The sequence below is a fragment of the Salvelinus alpinus genome, chromosome 5, assembly GCF_045679555.1.
Source record: "Salvelinus alpinus chromosome 5, SLU_Salpinus.1, whole genome shotgun sequence".
NCBI lineage: Eukaryota > Metazoa > Chordata > Actinopteri > Salmoniformes > Salmonidae > Salvelinus > Salvelinus alpinus.
The window spans coordinates 52,154,933-52,172,098 of NC_092090.1; the positions used below are offsets into that span (position 1 = coordinate 52,154,933).

Genomic DNA, 17,166 nt, shown 5'->3' on the forward strand with positions numbered 1-17,166 from the left:
ACTCCTTAGCCGCTGGGGGCGAAAATCTGAGTTTCTCTGCAGAAATAAGCATGAGTTCATTTGCCAAAATTAAGACAAAATGCTATGCAGACATACATGGTATCACTTATTATACATAATTATAATACATGAATCATTGCAAAAAGCACAAGACATACTGTTGCATGTAGGTCTATATTATTTATGGATGATAATATTGAAATATCAAAACTGTCATGCCCAGTCAGATTACCGAGTTGCCTCGTAGGTGGAATGTTATTGTCACGCCCTGACCTTAGAGATCCTTTTATGTCTCTATTTGGTTTGGTCAGGGTGTAATTTGGGGTGGGTATTCTATGTTCTTTAGTTCTATTATTTGTATTTCTATGTTTTGGCATAGGGTTCTCAATCAGGGACAGCTGTCTATCGTTGTCTCTGATTGAGAACCATACTTAGGTAGCCCTTTTTCCCACCTGTCTTTGTGGGAGGTTAACTTTTTTTGTGGCACAAGGCCCTTTAGCTTCAGAGTTGATTTGGATTGTTTATTGTTTTTGTCGGCGTCATAATAAATAAAGGATTATGTACGCTGACCACGCTGCACCTTGGTTCTCTTTATTCGACGGCCGTGACAAAAACATTATTTTAAACTGCTCCAAAGCAATTGCATTGGAGGAACCTCTGACTCGCTGCATTATTCTATAGTATTTTTATTAATAACAATGGAGTTTGTTACAGAGTTGAGACTCTGAAGTTTATTATTCAATTTGCTTTTTGCTTAATGGTCAGGGACAGTATGAGTGTAGCCAGATACTTTTCACTCTCTATCCTTGTTTCATTTTGTGGTTCACCGGATTCATCATCATCCTCGAGATGAGGGACAGACAAACGAACTGCTAGCTAGCCAAGTTTGTCGGTACAGCTAGGTAAGCTAGCTAGCTACTCTACCAGCAGTAGCAACCTAAGTTAACCTATCCTCCCTCTCTTGTTGATTGATTCTGGCTACCTCTATCAAGTTCTCCTGGCTTCACTAGATGGACAGTAACTTTAGTATTTAAACCCTCTGTGTCCATGGACCAATCTTTTGAATATTATTTTCGGGGTCCCTCTGGCTACAACCCTAAGTATGACCTATTTTAGCCTTAACCCCTAACCCCTAACCCTTAACCCTAATTCCAGAGTAGGGTAGCCTAGAACACTTTTAGAAACTATTTTAGTATTAATATTGTAACGTCCTGATCAGAGTTATTATGTGTTTTGCTTGTTTAGTGTTGGTCAGGACGTGAGCTGGGTGGGAATTCTATGTTGTGTGTCTAGTTTGTCTGTTTCTGTGTCCAGCCTAATATGGTTCTCAATCAGAGGCAGCTGGTAATCGTTGTCCCTGATTGAGAATCATATATAGGAGGCTTGTTTTGTGTTGGGATTTTGTGGGTGATTGTTTCCTGTCTCTGTGTTTGTGTTCTGCACCAGATAGGACTGTCTCGGCTTTCACGTTTGTTGTTTTTGTATTGTTGTTAAGTGTTCACAGTTTACCGTCTATTAAACATGTTAAACACTAACCGCGCTGCATGTTGGTCCTCTCCTTCAGCCCAGGAAGAAAGCCGTTACAAATATTATGTTAGTAAATACCATTATAGTACTAAATAGCATTTTGATTATTTTGTTAATCAAAACCTGTCTTAGCATTGTGCTGTTCTTATTTTGTTATTAGTTATTTTATGATATTTCTTATTGCAAGGCAGAACACTTGATTACCAATCCACATTCATTTTATTTTTCAAATGTGGTTTGAACTGGGTGACCTAGTAACCTCTATGGAAAAGTCCAGCAATTGGTGTGGGATAGATGTGGCAGGTTTGAGACTGATCTAAGGAATTAACAAGAAAAATACATTTTATTTCTCAGCTGCCTCACCAATGTCTGTATGTAAATTAATAAATTTTAATTGCTAAATAGTTCCAATAGATGGTAGCATAAGGCCACGAAGCATCAGTTATAGGCTACAAGCAGCAATATGATTGACATAAAATAGCATGAAACCACAGACTATATGTCCCATGATTTTCCAAAATGGTCACATTACTTTAGTTAGCTGTATATCTCGTATTAGGGCTGTGTTGCTTTTGAGAGAGCATGACATTGTGACTATAGCAGGTATTGAACACTGGGTAAATGATCACTAGTCAGAACCTCACCCTCAGTGTACATGCATTATAAAAAGTAATCTTAATATCTGATATTGTGATTAAACAACCTCGGAAAATAGAAAAGACAAGAGTGCGTCTTCCAGCCCGCCAATAAGTTACATCATAAGCTTTTTGTTGACTACTTGCGCGAGAAGGCAGAGAGGGTCGATGCTGGTTGATGAATTTGACCATACAGGGACAGAAAGAAGTGCACACAGGAGTTTTCCTGTGAAGGGGAGTGGTGGTGTATCCAGGGAGAAAACTAAACTGATCTTCTGAAATGTCATTTGTGGTCTTATGCTGCCATCTATTGGAATTATTTAGCAACTGCAGTAGTACTAAATAATGTGTAATTCCTCACTAAAGAAGTAATTACTCACAACTGTAAAATATAAAATTTTCTAGTTCATTTTACCACTTATAACCATTAAAAAAAACATGTATAGCATAACAAACAATGAAACTGACATAAACCAAAAACACCATACATTTAGTTAATTATAAATATAATTGCAATTTATTTAGATGGGTGACATTATCTGCCAAAGTAACAGCCCTGTAGACAAAGAAGAGCTCTCCCGTAGGTACCACAACATTCCAAGGCCATTTTCTCAAAAGTGAGGTTACAAGTTTATCATCTTTCAAAGCAGAATTACTTTTCCATTGTTCCTCAACTGTAGTGTTTGATATACCATTTTCCAGCCCTGAGTCTCTACTTTTATCAAATGTTAAAAACACCATTTCATGTTTTGCTACATGAGACCAAATCCAGCCCGTCGGTCACATTTGAGAGTGAGGCAGATATATAGTATTTTGAAAAAGCATGATTATTTGTCCCAACCATCAAGGGATTTTTAAACAAATACATCATTGATGAACCCAATGGCATGGTTAGATAGTGAAAAAACACACCCAATCTCTTTCATCATTTCTTTAATTAAACAATAAAAGCAAATGTATGAACATTTCTGAAAATGAATATGTAGTGTTTTGGAATGAAACTCTTCTTGTTTCCCCATCTGATATCAGAGTAGATGAGAGATGTAATGTTTGTCTCTGTTGTGTTGAAGACCAATCAAGCGGGAGAGACCAGCCTCCCCTGTACCCAGCTGTGTGTCCATGAAGAGTGACAAGTCTATGGGTCAACCTCTACACTTTAGAGAGGGAGACTTTTCTACTGAACAAAGGTAAGAAGAACTCATGGTTCATGGTCAGTGAGTTAAACAACACTGTCTCTAGTCATTTCTCCTCTCCCATTTTCCCATTTATTTTTGTTGTTTTCATAATCCATAGGCTAATCCTTTTGTCCATTTTCATAGTCCTAAAACAATATTAAGCAAACACAACATTCCCTCCCTGTGTGTGTGTGTGTGTGTGTGTGTGTGTGTGTGTGTGTGTGTGTGTGTGTGTGTGTGTGTGTGTGTGTGTGTGTGTGTGTGTGTGTGTGTGTGTGTGTGTGTGTGTGTGTGTGTGTGTGTGTGTGTGTGTGTGTGTGTGTGTGTGTGTGTGTGTGTGTGTGTGTGTGTGTGTGTGTGTGTGTGTGTGTGTGTGTGTACACCCTGGATGAGGAGATGTAATCTAATGTTTTGACCACAGAAACCAACAGGAGAGATCAGAGTCAGAGATTCTCAGTGGTCAGTCTTCCCAGAGTCATCAAACAGACCTGGCCTCCATATTCAGTGTATGTGGTCCTGTTATGTACATTTGTTTTTATTTACCTCAAGTAAAGTTGATCTGCCAATCATTCATTAACTTATTTATTTGATTTTTTCAGTTGCTTGAAGAGAATATTATGACATTTGTGAAGAACGAGCTGAAGATGTTCAAGAGGAATCTTAGTCCAGAACTCCCAGAAGGCTTTGTGGTGGATGCTGAAGATGAGAAGCAGGAGAGCAGTGCCAGAGATGGGGCTCTGAAGATCACACTGCACATCCTGAGGAAAATGAACCAGAAGGAGCTTGCTGACAAACTGGAGAAAAGTAAGATCTGTCTGCCTCATGTTGAATGATGTTTTATCAAATTTAAAAGCTGTAGCTAAAGTACAGCTAAAGTAGCTGTGTAACTCAATGATATTGTAGCAGCCTTAGCACAACCCCTAGTGACCTCATCAAGAAGCAGCAGGGATGTGTTGTGGTGATTAGTTTAGACAGAGAAGAGGAGAGAGGAGGATGAGAGAGGAGGGAGAAAGAGGGACAACATTAATAATACCATCAATAATACCAATAATAATATAATCAGTCACACCAGTCTGTAATGCATTTTGAAAACATTTACACATTTATACAGTCAGTTAAGAGAATAAATTATTAAAATGTTAAACTTTACAACAGTCCTACAATACTGTAGACATTAAATCAAACGTAATATTAATATCCTCTGTGTTATTTCTTCATTCAGATGAGCTTGCTGTGATTTGCCAACGTGAACTCAAATCTAATCTAAAGAAGAAGTTTCAATGTGTATTTGAGGGGATCGCTAAACAAGGAAACCCAACACTTCTCAATAAGATCTACACAGAGCTCTACATCACAGAGGGTGGAACAGGAGAGGTCAATAATGAACATGAGCTGAGACAGATTGAGACAACAACCAGGAAACAAGCAAGAAAAGAAACTGCAATCGAATGTAACGACATCTTCAAACCCTTAATTGGACAAGACAAACTTATCAGAACTGTGTTGACAAAGGGAGTCGCTGGCATTGGAAAAACAGTCTCTGTGCAGAAGTTCATTCTGGACTGGGCTGAAGGAAAAGCAAATCAGGATGTCCAATTTGTATTTTCATTCCCTTTCCGCGAGCTGAATTTGATGAAAGAGGACAAACACACTTTGATTGAACTCCTCAATCACTTCTCAATGGAAACCAAACAATCAAAAATCTCCAACTTTGACAAGTACAAAGTTCTGTTCATCTTTGATGGTCTGGATGAGTGCCGACTGCCCCTAGACTTCCAGAAGAACAAGATCTGTTGTGACGTCACAGAGTCAAGCTCCGTGGATGTTCTGCTGACAAATCTCATCAAGGGAAATCTGCTTCCCTCTGCTCTCATCTGGATAACTACCCGACCTGCAGCAGCCAATAAGATCCCTTCAGGGTGTGTTGACCAGGTGACAGAGGTACGAGGGTTCAATGACCCACAGAAGGAGGAGTACTTCAGGAAGAGATTCAGTGATGAGGACCTGGCTAGCAGAATCATCTCACACATAAAGACATCAAGGAGCCTCCACATCATGTGTCACATTCCTGTCTTCTGTTGGATTTCTGCAACAGTCCTTGAACACATGCTGAAACATAAGAGAGAAGAGATGCCCAAGACTCTGACAGAGATGTACACACACCTTGTGGTGTTTCACACCAAACAGAAGAATGAAAAGTATCTTGGGAAAGTAGAGACAGGTCCCCACTGGAATAAAGAGAGCATTCTGTCACTGGGAAAACTGGCTTTTCAACAGCTTGTGAAGGGCAATCTGATTTTCTATGAAGAAGACTTGAAGGAGGCTGGCATTGATGTCAATGAAGCCTCAGTGTACTCAGGATTGTGCACACAGCTCTTTAAAGAGGAATGTGGGCTGTACCAGGACAAGGTGTACTGCTTTGTGCATCTGAGCATTCAGGAGTTTATGGCTGCTGTATATGTGTTCCTATCATTCATCAACAACAATGAGAATCTAATGGACAAACCTCAATCAACGTCCAGGAAACTTTCTATGCTGTTCAGAGACAAGCATAAAGTTACTGTCTACAAGAGTGCAGTGGATAAAGCCTTACAAAGTGAGACGGGAAACCTGGACTTTTTCCTCCGCTTCCTTCTGGGCCTCTCACTGGAGTCCAATCAGAAGCACTTACAAGGTCTACTGACAAAATCAAGAAGCAGCTCACAGACCCATGATAAAACAGCGAAGTACATCAAGGAGAAGATCAGGGAGAATCCCTCTCCAGAGAAGAGCATCAATCTGTTCCACTGTCTGAATGAACTGAATGATCATTCTCTAGTGGAGGAGATCCAAAGCTACCTGAGATCAGGAAGTCTCTCTAGAGACAAATTGTCACCTGCACAGTGGTCAGCTCTGGTCTTTGTGTTGCTGACTTCAGAAAAGGAGTTGGATGTGTGTGACCTGAAGAAATACTCCAGATCAGACGAAGGTCTTCTGAGGCTGCTGCCAGTGGTCAAAGCCTCCAGAGTTGTTCTGTGAGTAAATACAATTACATATAAGAACTAATCATCAGGAAGAAATATTCAGTTTAGGGAAAAATATGTATTATAATATTATATTGAATAATATATCGAATAAATGCATTGATGTTCACATTAGTATAACAATATGACCATACAATTCTTGGAGACAAAAGGTGAATCTATATGTTGTTTGAGAGAATAAACCAAATGCATCTGCCATTGTCCTTCTACACTACTCAATAATTAACAGTGTGTTTGTGAAATCATGATGATCGCTTTGTCAGGCTGTCAGGCTGTGGAGTCAAAGAGGAAGGCTGTGCTTCTCTGGTCTCAGCTCTGAGGTCAAACCCCTCACACCTGAGAGAGCTGGATCTGAGTAACAACGACTTGAAGGATTCAGGAGTGAAGCTGCTCTCTGCTGGACTAGGGAATCCCCACTGTAAACTGGAGATTCTGAGGTCAGTATTCCTGTAGTTGGTCAACAAGTGATAACTGTTCACCAGATCCACATGTGTTTACCAGACACACATAGTCCACACCATATGTGTTTCGACAGTGAAGCTTACAGTTTTACATTTGGTGCTATGCTCCAACATTTTGGATTTAAGATAGAATGTTTCATATTAGGCGACAGTACAGAATATCACCTTTTATTTAAAAGTTTTCATACATATACATTTTACAGTTTAGAAATGAAAGCACTTTATGTATCTAGTTCTCCCATTTGAATAAGTCTTAATTATTTGGACATGTTCACCTATATTGTATTAAAGTAGTCATAAGATTCGTTTTTGGTCCCATATTCCATGCCTGCAGTGATTACATCAAGCTTGTGATTCTACAAACTTGTTGAATTCATTTGCAGTTTGTTTTGGTTGTGATTTGGATGATGTTTTTCCTGATTGTAACTGAATGGGTAATAATGTCCTGTCATTTTTAAGTCACTTCACTTGTGTTGTCAGTAAGAATATAATATGTTTCTGAACACTTCTACATACATGTGGATGCTCCCATGATCATGAAAATCATGAATGAATCGTGAATAATGATGAATAACAAAGTTATAGAGACACAAAAATCTGAATAAATGCTAACCTCCTCTGTTATTGGTAATGGTGAGAGGTTAGCATGTTTTGTTGTAGCCTCTGTTATTGGTAATGGTGAGAGGTTAGCATGTTTTGTTGTAGCCTCTGTTATTGGTAATGGTGAGAGGTTAGCATGTTTTGTTGTAGCCTCTGTTATTGGTAATGGTGAGAGGTTAGCATGTTTTGTTGTGGCCTCTGTTATTGGTAATGGTGAGAGGTTAGCATGTTTTGTTGTAGCCTCTGTTATTGGTAATGGTGAGAGGTTAGCATGTTTTGTTGTAGTCTCTGTTATTGGTAATGGTGAGAGGTTAGCATGTTTTGTTGTAGCCTCTGTAATTCTGTCACTCATTATTATTCATGATTAATTAGATTTTTCTTATTCAAGACATCGTCAGGATTAATTTAGTAGTGTTCAGAAACATTTTGTCTACTCACTTAGACAGAAAATGACTCCAGCAGTCATCATCCACCATTTTATTATTGGTCAAAACACAACCAAAACAAACTGCAAATGCAACCAATGAGTTTACAACCAAATACTAAACTTTTGACTACTTTAATACATTATAAGTAAATATGTCAGAATATGTATGACTTCTTCAAATAGGGGGACTAGATACATGAAGTGCTTTTATTTTTCTAAATGGTGAAATAGATATGTATTAAAATATCCTCAAATAAAAGGTGACATTATATACTGTCACCTCATATGAAACATTTGATCTGAAAATCAAAATGTTGGAGTATAGAGACACATTTGAAATGTTAGCTTCACTGTCAAAATAGATATGGTGTGGACTGTATACTCAATACAATCTAAATCTGATACCTCACTCACGCTTTTTAAACTGGTCTTGTCAGTCTACTCAAATATTCGTACTATACATTTTTCTATCTACAAGTAACATTATGATCATTTATAATAATGATACATTAATTCATTCATGAATAGATATGGGAGGTTTCAGGACACTGATATATCTGAAAATGTTGAAACAAATGTACTGCCACTATTTTCACCACCAAAGAATATCAGTGTTTTTTGATTTATTATGGTTTGACTTTGCAGGCTGTCAGGCTGTCTAGTCACAGAGGAAGGCTGTGCTTCTCTGGTCTCAGCTCTGAAGTCAAACCCCTCACACCTGAGAGAGCTGGACCTGAGCTACAATCACCCAGGAGACTCAGGAGTCAGACTGCTCTCTGCTGGACTGGAGGATCCACACTGCAGACTGGAGAAACTCAAGTATGTAGAGAGTTTATGTCAATGTTCATATCAGACGTGTTTGACTTATCAAGCTAGTTAACTTCTCTAGGGTAGGGGGCAGCATTCGGAATTTTGGATGAAAAGCATGCCCGAATTAAACTGCCAGCTACTCATCCCCAGAAGATAAGATATGCATATTATTAGTAGATTTGGATAGAAAACACTCTGAAGTTTCTAAAACTGTTTGAATCATGTCTGAGTATAACAGAACTTATTTAGCAGGCGAAACCCCGAGGACAAACCATTCAGATGTCTTTTTTTGAGGTCACTCTTTTCAATGAGTTTTCATTGGGAATCCAGATTTCTAAGGGACCTTCTTGCAGTTCCTACCGCTTCCACTGGATGTCAACAGTCTTTAGAAAGTGGTTGAGGTTTTTTCCTTTGTGTTATGAAGAAGTACGGCCATCTTGAACGAGGGTCACTTGAAGTGTACTGTTTGTTAGAGGCGCGTGACCAGAAAGCTAGCTACAGTTTGTTTTAATCCTGTATTGAACACAGATCATCCCGTCTTCAATTTTATTGATTATTTACATTTAAAAATACCTAAAGTTGTATTACAAAAGTAGTTTGAAATGTTTTGGCAAAGTGTACAGGTAACCTTTGAGATATTTTGTAGTCACGTTGCACAAGTTGGAACCGGTGTTTTTCTGGATCAAACGCGCCAAATAAATGGACATTTTGGATATATATCGACGGAATTAATCAAATAAAAGGACCATTTGTGATGTTTATGGGATATATTGAAGTGCCAACAACAGAAGCTCGTCAAAGGTAAGGCAGGGATTACATTTTTATTTCTGCGTTTTGTGTCGCACCTGCAGGGTTGAAATATGCTTCTCTCTCTTTGTTTACTGTGGTGCTATCCTCAGATAATAGCATTGTTTGCTTTTGCCGAAAAGCCTATTTGAATTCTGACATGTTGGCTGGATTCACAACCAGTGTAGCTTTAATTTGGTATCTTTCATGTGTGATTTACTACAGGGGGTGCTGTTTCAACTTGGACATTTATCGTTCCCAAATTAAACTGCCTCGTACTCAATTCTTGCTCGTACAATATGCATATTATTATTACTATTGGATAGAAAACAATCTCTAGTTTCTAAAACCGTTTGAATTATGTCTGTGGGTGAACCAGAACTCTTTCTGCAGCGAAATCCATGACAGGAACTGCGAAGGTCTGAAAACGAGGCTCTGTTCTCAGATCAGTTTAAAGCTCTGTATGTATCCTATGGGTCGACATGAACTGCCCCTGCCTTCCCCTGGATGTCAGTAACCAATGAGAAGTGGAATGGAGTGTCTACGTAGTTCTCAGAGCTTATAAAAGGCCAAGGAACGAAGTGAGCTCTCTTTTCGTCGTTCGTCATTGCGCAAAGCAAGACCTCAAGATGGCATTTTGAAACGCTCAGTTATCGGCCTTAGCTATATCCGTCTGTAATTTAATTCGATATAGGTGTTAGAAACATCATAACGAAGTTATTTTAAACCGAGTTATATCAGTTTATGCGAGTATATTGCTATTTTCGGAATTTCCTTAGTATTGCGTTTTGGGGATTTGGGCATGTTGTGGCCACATAGCTATTGTTAGCTGCTAATTCCGAAGTTGAAGACGACGTTTTACAACCAAGCAACGATTCTTTTGGACAAAGGACACCTTGCCCAAGATTCTGATGGAAGCTCGTCCAAAAGTAAGAGCTATTTATGATGTTATTCCGTATTTATGTGGAAGAATTTAAGCGCATTTGTCCGCCATTATTGCGGCACTAGTCTGGCTGTAACGTACACTGTATGTCTAGTAACGTTAATTTTAAAAATCTAACTCAGCGGTTGCATTAATAACTAATGCATCTTTCATTTGCTGTCCAACCTGTATTTTTTAGTCAATCTAATCGATAAATAATCGTAAACTTAGGTGCCTTTCCAAGATGGCGCCGGCCAGAATGCATGACCTGTTGCCACTGATCACATTGTATAACCACGATTTGTGCTGCTAAATATGCACATTTTCGAACAAAACCTATATGCATTGTGTAATATGATGTTACAGGACTGTCATCTGACGAAGTATATCAAGGTTAGTCAAAAATTATATATCTTTTGCTGTATTGTTACGATCGCTAACCTGTGCTGCTGGTAAATTGCTTGTGTTTCTGGCTATTGTGCTAAGCTAATATAATTCTATATTGTGTTTTCGCTGTAAAACACTTAAAAAATCTGACATATTGGCTGGATTCACAAGATGTTGGGCTTTCATTTGCTGTACGCTGTGTATTTTTCAGAAATGTTTTAAGACGAGTAATTAGGTATTTGACGTTGGTCTCTGTAATTATTCTGGCAGCTTCGGCACTATTTCAGATTGCAGCTGCAATGTAGAACTGTGATTTATACCTGAAATATGCACATTTTTCTAAAAAAACATATGCTATACAATAAATATGTTATCAGACTGTCATCTTATGAAGTTGTTTCTTGGTTAGTGGCTATATATATCTTTATTTGGTCGAATTTGTGATAGCTACTGATGGAGTAAAAAACTGGTGGAGTAAAAAAAGTGGTGTCTTTTGCTAACGTGGTTAGCTAATAGATTTACATATTGTGTCTTCCCTGTAAAACATTTTAAAAATCAGAAATGATGGCTGGATTCACAAGATGTGTATCTTTCATCTGGTGTCTTGGACTTGTGATTTAATGATATTTAGATGCTAGTATTTACTTGTGACGCTATGCTAGGCTATGCTAGTCAGCTTTTTTACTGTGGGGGGTGCTCCCGGATCCGGGTTTGGGAGGAATTAGAGGTTAATGAAAGTTAGATTTTTATAGTAATTAATTTGAATTTGGCGCTCTGCATTTTCTCTGGCTTTTGGCCAAGTGAGACAGTAGCATCCCGCCGAAAACTCAGATTTTTGGATATAAATATGAACTTTACCGAACAAAACATACATGTATTGTGTAACATGAAGTCCTATGAGTGTCATCTGAATAAGATCAACAAAGGTTAGTGATTAATTTTATCTCTATTTCTGCTTTTTGTTACTCCTCTCTTTGGCTGGAAAAATGGCTGTGTTTTTCTGTGACTTGGCTCTGACCTAACATGATCGTTTCTTGTGCTTTCATCGTACAACCTTTTTGAAATCGGACACTGTGGCTGGATTTACAACAAGTGTATCTTTAAAATGGTGTAAAATACTTCCAATGAAATTGCAGGGCGCCAAATACAAATCAACAGAAATCTCATAAATCAAATTTCTCAAACATACAAGTATTAGCCACCATTTTAAATATACAATTCTCGTTAATCCAGCCACAGTGTCTGATTTAAAAAATGCTTTACAGCGAAAGCTCCACAAACGATTATGTTAGGTCACCACCAAAACCCAGCCATTTTTCCAGCTAAAGAGAGGAGTCACAAAAAGCACAAATAGAGATAAAATTAATCACTAACCTTTGTTGATCTTCATCAGATGACACTTATAGGACTTCATGTTACACAATACATGTATGTTTTGTTCTATAAAGTGCATATTTATATCCAAAAATCTCATTTTACATTGGCGTGTTATGTTCAGTAGTTCCAAAACATGCAGAGAGCCACATCAATTTACAGAAATACTCATAATAAACATTGCTAAAAGATACAACTGTTATGCATGGAATTTTAGATCCACTTCTCCTTAATGCAACCGCTGTGTCAGATTTCAAAAGAACTTTACGGAAAAAGCGCACCATGCAATAATCTGAGTACGGAGCTCAGAGCCCAAATCAGCCAAAATAAATATCTGCCATGTTGCGCAGTCAACATTAGTCAGAAATAGCATTATAAATATTCACTTACCTTTGATGATCTTCATCAGAATGGACTCCCAGGAATCCCAGTTCCACAATAAATGTTTGATATGTTCGATAAAGTTCATCATTTATGTCCATATACCTCCTTTGTTAGGGTGTTTGGTAAACATATCGAAACATGCGTGCAACTTCCAGAGGAAAGGTCGGACGAAAATGTCAAAAAGTTATATTACAGGTCGTAGAAACATATCAAACGTGGTATAGAATCAATCTTTAGGATGTTTTTTCATAAATGTTCAATAATGTTCCAACCGGAGAATTCCATTGTCTGTAGAAAAGCCATGAAACGAGAGCTAACTCTCGTGTGACACTCTGCCAGACCACTTACTCAAAGAGCCCTTATGAGCCCCTCCTTTATAGTAGAAGCCTCAAACAAGTTTCTAAAGACGGTTGACATCTAGTGGAAGCCTTAGGAAGTGCAATTTGACCCCATAGACACTGTGTTTTCGATAGGCCAAGCTTTATAAAACAACAAACCTCAGATTTCCCACTTCCTGGTTGGATTTTTCTCAGGCTTTCGCCTGCCATATGAGTTCTGTTATACTCACAGAAATCATTCAAACAGTTTTAGAAATGTTAGAGTGTTTTCCATCCAAATATACTAATAATATGCATATATTCACATCTGGGACTGAGTAGGAGGCAGTTTACTCTGGGCACGCTTTTCATCCAAAAGTGAAAATGCTGCTCCCTATCCCAAAGTAGTTTTAAGACAAAGATTCTTACCACCACCTGGCCAAATGTTATATGCTGTGTGTGTGTATTTGTCCAGTGTGTGTGTGTCCAGTGTGTGTGTGTATTTCTCCAGTGTCATGTGTGTGTGTGTGTGTGTGTACTGTGTGTGTATTTCTCCAGTGTGTGTGTGTATTTGTCCAGTGTGTGTGTCCTGTGTGTGTGTGTGTGTGTCCTGTGTGTGTATTTGTCCAGTGTGTGTGTGTCTTCTGTGTGTGTATGTGTCCAGTGTGTGTATGTGTCCAGTGTGTGTATGTGTCCTGTGTGTGTATGTGTCCTGTGTGTGTATGTGTCCTGTGTGTGTATGTGTCCTGTGTGTGTATGTGTGTGTGTGTGTGTGTGTGTGTGTGTGTGTGTGTGTGTGTGTGTGTGTGTGTGTGTGTGTGTGTGTGTGTGTGTGTGTGTGTGTGTGTGTGTGTGTGTGTGTGTGTGTGTGTGTCCATTTTGTGTCCAGTTTGTGTGAGTTCAGGTGTACCCCTCAATGACTGTCTGTTCTTCTGCTTACCGCTACAGTGTGGAACATGGTGGAGAGAACACAATGAAACCTGGGCTTAGAAAATGTGAGTGTTGACTGCTGTGAAGAATATGACTGAGAATAAGTCTTAATTCAAGTCAAAGTCAAAGACCACCATCATTACTTACTTGGTCATATTAAATATGAGCTGTAGTTCTACAGAAGCAGAAATCATGGAAACCAACGTTTACAAAGAGTTGCTTTGACAATGTGTTTGTCTTTGTGTGTGTGTGGCGTGTTCATGTTACATAAGATATGTGTGTTTGTGTTCATGCATGCATACAAGTGTGTGTGTGTGTGTAATTAATATGAATAAGTGTGTTTTATATTACCATACAGTATAACATATGATCATTCAACAAGTCTCAAGTTACCTTAACTTCTCCTTTTGATACCTAGAAACATCTACATTAAATTAATTAGTGAAAAGTGAGTTAACATTCTAATGTGAATGATGATGATTTCTAATGTTGTGTCTGGTTTCATCCATCAGATGTCTGTGATCTCACACTGGACCCAAACACAGTAGACAGACTCCTCTCTCTGTCTGAGGAGAACAGAAAGGTGACATGGAGGAGAGAGGAGCAGCCGTATCCTGATCACCCAGAGAGATTTGAGGTCTGTAGACAGGTGCTGTGTAGAGAGGGTCTGACTGGTCGCTGTTACTGGGAGGTAGAGTGGAGTGGTATAATGGGGTCTGATTTAGGAGTGACATATAAAGGAATCAGCAGGAGAGGATGGGGAGATGACTGTTGTCTTGGATGGAATGACAAGTCCTGGAGTCTGACCTGCTCTGACAACAGTTACACTGCCTGGCACAATAAGAAACCTACCTACATAGACGTCCCCTCCTCCAGCTCCCACAGAGTAGGAGTGTATCTGGACTGGCTAGCCGGCACTCTGTCCTTCTACAGAGCCTCCTCTGACACACTGACCCACCTGATCACATTCACCTCCACATTCACTGAGCCCCTCTATCCAGGGTTTAGGGTTTATAATGTTGACTCCTCAGTGTCCCTGTAAATACTAACCTGACACACACACACACACACTGGACTCACACACACACTCACACACACACACACACACACTGGACTCACACACATTGACACACACACACACACACACACACACACTGGACACACACACACACACACACACACAGTGGACACACACACACACACACACACACTGGAAACACACACACACACACACACACAGTCTTGTATTTGTAACCATTTTAGGACTCCTCACAAATACATACCTTTTGAGGACCCTGCTTTCCAGACATCATAGAAGCACAGAAATTACACTCAAGAGTTAGAAAACACATATATTATGAGGAAAAACCCATAAAGCGACTGACTCCTGGAAAAAAAGTACACTTGTAATTTTGAGACCGTAAAAAGTACACTTGTAAACTACTTGAGACCGTACATTGCATTGTAATGCATTGCCATCAGGCATCGAGAGAGTGCCTCCTATGAAATCTATAAAAGCTATCCAACTGCCTACGTTGTACCTAATTGAAGCGTAAAATAATTAACATAAAATAAATTCTCTATATTTGATGCATTCATTCTATTTTATGACTGAAAATATTGCATGTAGAATGCCACAATGATGCAACACGGATGGCAACTCAACGGCTGTAGTGTAGTTCTACTGTGGTGTAGTTCTACTGTAGTGTAGTTCTACTGTAGTGTAGTTATTCTGTAGTGTAGTTCTACTGTAGTGTAGTTCTACTGTAGTGTAGTTCTATTGTAGTGTAGTTCTTCTGTAGTGTAGTTCTACTGTAGTGTAGTTCTACTGTAGTGTAGTTCTTCTGTAGTGTAGTTCTTCTGTAGTGTAGTTCTACTGTAGTGTAGTTCTTCTGTAGTGTAGTTCTACTGTAGTGTAGTTCTTCTGTAGTGTAGTTCTACTGTAGTGTAGTTCTACTGTAGTGTAGTTCTTCTGTAGTGTAGTTCTATTGTAGTGTAGTTATTCTGTAGTGTAGTTCTTATGTAGTGTAGTTCTTCTGTAGTGTAGTTCTTCTGTAGTGTAGTTCTTCTATAGTGTAGTTCTTCTGTAGTGTAGTTCTACTGTAGTGTAGTTCTTCTGTAGTGTAGTTATTCTGTAGTGTAGTTCTTCTGTAGTGTAGTTATTCTGTAGTGTATTTCTTCTGTGGTGTAGTTCTACTGTAGTGTAGTTCTACTGTAGTGTAGTTCTATTGTAGTGTAGTTCTATTGTAGTGTAGTTCTTCTGTAGTGTAGTTCTTCTGTAGTGTAGTTCTACTGTAGTGTAGTTCTACTGTAGTGTAGTTCTACTGTAGTGTAGTTATTCTGTAGTGTAGTTCTACTGTAGTGTAGTTCTTCTGTAGTGTAGTTCTTCTGTAGTGTAGTTCTTCTGTAAAGTATTTAAACCGGAACAACCATTTCACTAATGGATTCAAAATATCCAAGCAACAGATTAATAGTTTAGGGGAAAAAAATATATTTTTCTGTAACATTCAAAGTCAGCAGGCTTTGTATTCTGAAGAACTTAGTCATTCCAAAAGTGAACCACCCACCTGGAAAAACTTCCCCCGAACAGAGTGAGATGGAGGACATTCATCATCTGCCTATGAGATTAAGTCAAGTAAGTCCCATTAAATCCTCAGAGGTACACAAAGATAGAAGCATCTCATACACTTATTATCTCTGATCTGCAACTATTCTGTTGTCTACATAGAACTTTACTGCTCTCCAGTCCCTGTTTACTAGCGCTTGGGGAGAAGCAGCATTGCTTTTCTCACAGGTTGTTTTCCAGGCGTTTTTCCCTTTCGGATAAAATTAATCAAGGAATCTTCAACTGCATCCACCTCTATTGTCGACCAATACCTTTTTGTTCCTTTGGCACCTTTGGAAAGAGATGGCATTATGAATGACTACATTAAATAAAGGTTGAGTACAATACAGTACTGGCACATCTCTCTGTATTAACTCTAGGTTAAAGCTGTATCTGCAGAGAGTGTGTTGAGGTGATACTAACAATCCCAACTAAATAACTACATAGACAAGGATGTGAGAGGAGAATGTGCAATGCTGACATCAAGGCAGACTCAATATGTATGGAATCTAACCCCAACAATCTGTTTGCAATGTAAACCATCTAATAAAAGCAATACCTTTTAAATCAAGTTCCCTCCCTCAAGAAAAACAATGTAACGCGTGCTAATCCTTCTGTGTAATCATCTATCCTGACACACTAGTTCAGATCTAACGTCTTGACTTGTGTCCAATCCAAACTGAACCGTTCTGTGCTGGCATGGTTGGAAATACAGTAACTGATGATGACAGGATTGATCTGGACCAGCACAGAACCATAAGTTGACACTACAGAGTGAAAATGCACTGACTGAAGGCAGCAGG

General features: G+C 38.9%; 1 protein-coding gene across 1 annotated transcript in view; it reads left to right on the forward strand.

Moving 5' to 3' along the window:
- Window positions 1-15,352, forward strand: part of LOC139575072 (NLR family CARD domain-containing protein 3-like) — a 40,391-nt gene extending 25,039 nt beyond the window's left edge. Inside the window, exons 5-12 of the mRNA XM_071400053.1 lie at window positions 3,233-3,349; window positions 3,759-3,843; window positions 3,937-4,141; window positions 4,560-6,351; window positions 6,624-6,797; window positions 8,494-8,667; window positions 13,777-13,823; window positions 14,271-15,352. Of these exons, the coding sequence (XP_071256154.1) occupies window positions 3,233-3,349; window positions 3,759-3,843; window positions 3,937-4,141; window positions 4,560-6,351; window positions 6,624-6,797; window positions 8,494-8,667; window positions 13,777-13,823; window positions 14,271-14,800 (3,124 nt within the window). The 3' untranslated portion in view covers window positions 14,801-15,352. The remainder of the gene's footprint in view (window positions 1-3,232; window positions 3,350-3,758; window positions 3,844-3,936; window positions 4,142-4,559; window positions 6,352-6,623; window positions 6,798-8,493; window positions 8,668-13,776; window positions 13,824-14,270) is intronic.
- The last annotated feature ends 1,814 nt before the right edge of the window (window positions 15,353-17,166 follow it).